The sequence below is a fragment of the Micropterus dolomieu genome, linkage group LG23, assembly GCF_021292245.1.
Source record: "Micropterus dolomieu isolate WLL.071019.BEF.003 ecotype Adirondacks linkage group LG23, ASM2129224v1, whole genome shotgun sequence".
Lineage (NCBI taxonomy): Eukaryota > Metazoa > Chordata > Actinopteri > Centrarchiformes > Centrarchidae > Micropterus > Micropterus dolomieu.
In genome coordinates, this window is record NC_060172.1 from 2,556,958 (window position 1) to 2,563,317 (window position 6,360).

The 6,360-nt window shown below is 44.1% G+C and overlaps 1 protein-coding gene across 1 annotated transcript; it reads right to left on the reverse strand.

Moving 5' to 3' along the window:
* Positions 1-3,297: 3,297 nt before the first annotated feature.
* LOC123963373 (potassium voltage-gated channel subfamily A member 1) lies at positions 3,298-5,013 on the reverse strand. The gene has a single exon (XM_046040184.1). It carries the CDS (start codon positions 5,011-5,013, stop codon positions 3,298-3,300), a length of 1,716 nt encoding a protein of 571 aa, XP_045896140.1.
* Positions 5,014-6,360: the final 1,347 nt, after the last annotated feature.

Consider the following 6,360-nt stretch of genomic DNA (forward strand, 5'->3'; position numbering starts at 1 on the left):
AAACAGATACTGTAGGAACATTTTACTGATACGTCCAATGTCAACATTTAGCCTGATCCATTAATTAACAATGTTTTCTCATTATGTTGAAAAATCAAAATCATGGTCAGCAGACTTTCCCTGCTGTTGCAAATCCGTTGTATATAATTGTAAGGAGACAGATATGCTCCTTGTAATAGTTTGTCTACCAGATAGCACTGACACGTTTATTTCTAGACTGTCACTGTTCAACCTTTTCTGTAATTTTCCACAACTGATGATCTGACTTCACACCCACTTCATGCAGTGATTGGTGAACAACCATGTGCAACGCTATGAATGCCTTCCAGGAGACAGTCTGAAAATGTGCTCAGTATCCCCATATGTTAACAATCCTGCACCTCCCCCCCCACTATGATGGCCGGGTTTTCACTCCATGTTCCAGTGTGGATATCAGGACAGATAAAAACAAGTTTTATTTCTGCTATGGTCCAAAAAAACCTCATAAGAACTAGTTCTGAACAAGTATACTTCGGCCTTTAGAATATAGCACCGGCAGCCCTCATAGGACCTTAGTGCAACGCACCGGAGGAAGCCCTGTAGCGTCATTTAAGAACGCTAAAAGCAGGTGTGGGATACAAATAACAGAAAAGTCAGAGTAAAGAGGCAGACGGGTGGACGGGTGTGCAAGAAACCAGACTTTCACCCACAACACCGGTGTTCAATTCCCGTGTGAAACAAAAAGCCTACATTGATTGTTTTAATAAGTTATGTTGGGTTTTTTTTAACCCAAAACCATGATGTTTTTCTAACCCTAAGTAGTTTCAGTACGTAACCCTAACCAAATTGTGACGTTTCACAACATAAAGGCTAGTTTTATTTTGAAAATCTAACTGGATGTTGCACGGTTGCTAACTTGACCACAGAGCCCACAGTCCAAAATCGACACTAAAGGGTACCGAGGGCTAGGGCTGAACGATTTGGGGAAAAATGTAATAGCGATTTTTCTGCCAGATATTGCGATTACGATTCCCGATTTTTTAAAAGAAAAAGGTCAGCTAAAGTTCAATATTTACGGCTATTTTTGACAGAAGCCACACAAGCAGCACCATGAGCAGCACAAAACAGATGAACCGGGCAGGAAGTCAGACACAGAACGGCATAGAGAAACCAGTTCATTTTCAAAATAAAACACCCTGTGCAGACTCCTGTTCGTATATCAACAAAACAGAGAAAATGAGAAACAATTAAACTATGTAGCCTACCTAATCACAATAGAAGCACAAAAATCAAAGACAGCTGAACAAATTAACAAAATCTGAACAAGTCAGCAACATTAGGCAGGAAAAAAACCCTCTTATTCTGAAATGCTCCATGTGGGATATGTAGCCTGCAGAGAGCAGAGCGGAACGGGCTCACAGAGAGCTGTTATCCGTAGTTGAAGCACACAAAATGACAAATTAACAGCACGTCAACAACATAGGGCAGCTAAACGCTCTGCTGAAAGCATATCAGTGTGAGTTGACGCCGGACACAAAAAACGGTTACGGCCGCTGCCTGTGTCGGTTTGGCTGACGCCATTGTAAAATGTACACACCCTGTGCCCGATCTGATTGCTGTGTAGGACCGTAACAGGAGCCGCATGGCGCTTGTGATTGATTCTGTTGTCATCCTTGTGTGATAGACCTGCTAGCCAATCTGTAACTGCATGACTGTTTAAAACTTCACGATTAGCTAATGGCGTTCTTTCAAATCGCAATTTTGATTTTCTGTGTTGAGTACGGCACTTTATTTCAGTTCACGTCCTTCAGTACTCACACTTGCTATTTTGAGTTCAAAAGTGCGTTCACTGTACCCAGATGGTTTTGTGTGGAACGCTGAACACTTCCACACGGTCGCCATCTTGGCTACGTAGTGGAAGGGAGGGACCACCAACATATTTTCATACTTGTGAAAATGGCACCAGAGGAAGCTATAAGTACGTTTATTTTATTATTTAAAAATAATAATTTATTGATGTCAAGTGAGCAAACAAGCCAGCAGATATTTTTGCGGATGACAACCGCAGTCACATGATGACGATAAGTATCTTCTATTATATTATATGCATGTTATACTTCTATTTTGAGACAAAGCTACTGCAATGTACGCACTACGCAAGTAAGTACACTGTGTACTACATGTATATTAACAGTATCCGAATTGAGACACCGCTTTGGATTTCATTTTGTCACTAGTGTTACTCCATACATGGACGAGCTGTTCTTTCAGCACCAGTTGGAGACTGTGGGGAAACATTAGTGCCAAAACCAGCTCCTTATCTGCACAAAGCTGATCATTACCATGATTTTCTATCAAATAAAAAGTAATTTTAAACCCAAAATATGCTCACAGATAATCTCATATATTTCTCTTTGACACTAACCTGGCATCTGTGTTGCTTGAGCTCTCCAGATGGTCTCTGCGCTATCCTCTTTTCTTGGCTGTCATTCCCTCAGTTTACTTCCATATTATGTCCTTTTTTTTGAAAAATAAAAAAATGTTCTTTAATAAAATTATCATAAACAAGGCTGTCGTTCAACATCAAAAAAAATCTTCTCTTTTAGGTCCTCTGAGAGTGAATCCACTCTCATTTAGAAAAGGGAAAGAATCTCTTCTTTGACAGAACCTGAGTGGAGGAGTACAGGTGTCTGCGTCTCAAAAATATACTTGTTTTTTCTCCAAATCTACAATAACAGCATAATCCAATTCATAAATAGTTAGGCCTGTGGGAAATATGTACATGTTTGCTGCAACTTTTCAGTGTAAACATAATGACTAAATGTAGGGTAGATAAATTTGGCTTTTTCTTTTGTTGAACTACTGAATATGGACTGCTTCCTACAATATGTACAAGAGTCTGGTTGGTCCCCTGGTAATCCTCTCGGGATGTCAAGTAATTATTCCAAGTTCAGCCTGTCCTTGATTATCTGCAGGACGGGCTACATGTCCTATTTTTCGCACTGGTTTCTCCATGAGTTTCATTTAATGTTCTTTAGGTGTTCCTACTTTAAAGGGCTACTGTGTTGCATCGCATGCACTGTGGATTGTTCATAACTCCTCCGTTTTATTCCACTAACTGATGTGCTTACCAGAGGAGGGGGATTAAAATGTGCTTTTAATAAATCAACCCCCATCGCTCTTAAAACTTTTCAGGATTACAATGTGTTGATCCTCCGACTGCTATGTGCAAAGACTTAAGAGCCCATTAATAGGGGTTTATTCTACACAACTATGGGCTTTAATAGTTTTTAAGAAGTGAGGAAGACGACTGCGGGACTACAGGTCCGTCTCCCGTGTGTCCAAGCAGAATGCGTAAAGGGATCTCTTGAAGTCCATGCTGCTGTTGGCTTTGATATTCGCCTTCTCCACAGAAGCGGCCCCGTCGTTGTTCTCCGCGTCCTGCTTGGCTGATGATTTACTCTCTTTGCGTTTCAGTTCCGGGCTCGCTCGGACGCTGTTCGGCTCGTCCTTCAGCGAGGACTGGTCCTGGTCCGTCTCTCTGTGATAAAAGTAGTTGAAGTTTGATACGATGACCGGCACCGGCAGCGCGATGGTGAGCACACCGGCGATGGCGCATAGGGAGCCCACGATCTTCCCCCCCACCGTCACCGGCCTCATGTCGCCGTAGCCGACGGTGGTCATGGTGACCACGGCCCACCAGAAGGCATCGGGGATGCTGGAGAAGTGGGACTCCGGCTCGTCCGCCTCAGCAAAGAACACGGCGCTGGAGAAGAGGATGACTCCGATGAAGAGAAAGAAGATGAGGAGGCCGAGCTCCCGCATGCTGGCTTTAAGAGTCTGCCCCAGGATCTGGAGGCCCTTGGAGTGTCTGGAGAGCTTAAAGATCCGGAAGACCCGGACCAGACGGATGACCCTCAGTATGGCCAGGGACATGGCCTGCTGTCCGTTCTGGTGCTCCTGACCCTGCTGCTCCGCCAGCTCCGTGCCCACTGTGATGAAGTAAGGCATGATGGACATGATGTCGATGATGTTCATGATGGTCTTGGAGAACTCCGACTTGCTTGGGCACGCGAAGAAGCGCACGAACAGCTCGAAAGTGAACCAAATGACGCACGTGGTCTCTATGATGAAGAAGGGGTCTGTGAAGGTGAGGGACGGCCGGACCGCGGTGCTGTTGTCCAGCCGGCTGGTGACCGGCAGCTCCCTCTCATCCCTGAACTCTGGCAGCGTCTCCAGGCAGAAGGTGATGATGGATATGGTGATGACAATCACAGACACGATGGCGATGCCCCGCGCCGGACTGGAGCTCTCCGGATACTCAAATATGAGCCAGACCTGCTTCTGAAACTCATTCTGAGGCAGCGGCTTTTCCTCCTCTTTTATAAACCCCTCATCCTCACGGAACCTCTCCATGGCCTCCTCCCCCAGCTGATAAAACCTAATCTCATCCGCGAACACATCAATTGACACATTGACAGGTCTCCTGATTTTCCCTCCCGACTGATAAAAATACAAAATCCCATCAAAACTCGGTCTGTTGCGATCGAAAAAGTACTCGTTCCTGAGCGGGTCAAAGTATTTTATCCTCTTGGCGGGGTCTCCCAGTAAAGTATCAGGGAACTGGTTCAAGGTGCCCAGCTGGGTCTCGTACCTGAGCCCTGCTATGTTGATGAGCACCCTCTCGTTGCTCTCCGTGTCCATGTCCATGTCCAGCATGTCCTCGTCGAACAGATGGGGACTGTGGTCCGCGCGTAAAAGCGCATCCATGGCGTTCTCGCTGCAGCTGAAAGTGTTGTTCATGTCGTTGATTTTCCAGGAGCTCTGCTGCTGCTGCTGAGGATGATGATGCTGCTGAGGACTCCCCCGGGTATTCAGCTCTTTACCGTAGTCCTCTCCGAGCCCAGTTTGAACGAAGCCCGACTGAGGAACGTTCAGCGCGTTCCGGCAGCTCTCCTCGGCATTGTTCCCGCCGCCGCCGCCACCGCTCCCTTTAGCGCCGCCGTTCTCAAAACTCACCAAGGCTATCTCCATTCCGCAGCCATCCACAGTTAATGTGTGAAAAATAAGAGAGACTTGTTGAGCTGGAACGCAAACATCCTCTCCGATATTTCAGGCAAGACAAAAAGTGAAACAATAACCTGCAGCAGATCGGAGCTGGTGGATTCACGGCCGGTGCTCCTCCAGCCGCACTTCCTCTTTACATGTATGCATTTGTGTTGCTGTGGTTGTCGTTAAGGCTCTAAGCCGCCGCTGCTGTGGATGAACTAAATGTTAAAAGCACGAGAGAAGAGGAGGACAAGAAGACCCGGATGAGAGAGAAAGCTGTATAATGATTATTCCTGACGTCAAAAGTGCTGTTCAGACCGTTTAGCTGCCTCTGAAAATGTCTGTGGATGTGAGACAAGCTGTCATCCTAACCCCCTCTCTCTCCCCCATCTCTCTCTCTTTCCCTTTCTCTCTGACACGCGCTCCGATTATTTTCCAAGCGCGCGCACTGGTCATACTGTGTATAAATAGTTCCGATTTAAATTTTTTGGTCATTTTATCATAAGAAGGACAAACGAGAGAGAAAGAAATTAGGCTACCTGCTGTAACCTTCATGATTAGCTACAATACTATTTGTCCAACTTGTACTAATACTTGTAATATTAATGAAAGTAAACACACTCAGTTATCTAACCACCACTCATCCCGACCTGATTTATTTCCGCACAAAATTTCTGTTCCAGTATTATTTTCCTTTCTCCCATGCAGAAATGAAACCAAATCAGCATTTCTATATAAAATCATGTCTTTATTGGATTTCTTTTTTGCATGCATGCATTACGCAGCATTATATACATATTTCCACTCAGATGGCGCAATATATCTTTAATGAAACTGTGGCTGTTCATCCATGTATATGTTGCAACTACATCCAGTGGGTCATTCTACCACGATTTGGTTTTTATTTGTCCTCCACTTATCTGAAGATCGTTGGTTCGATCCCTGACTCCCCAGTCTGTATGTCAAAGTAACCTTAGACATTTGGGCAAGAACCCTAACCTGTGAACGTGTCTCTGTTTCTGATGGCAGAGACACTTTTCTGTATGTGAATGTGTAGAGAGGCACAATACAATAAGACAGTTTTGTGTCCATGTATATATATTTTATTTCACAGCTGTTTTAAAATCCTTGTTTCTTTCAATGCAGTTTATATAAAACAAAAATATTAACAAGCATGAGCATATATATAGAAATGTTATCAAAAGACAGAGCTATGATTTAAAATACTTTATACTTTATATTGTTGGTAGTTTAATATTAACAATGCATCATATATTTTAAGATAATATAATATAATAACTACAGCTTGCAGATACATGTACTGCGCTTAAA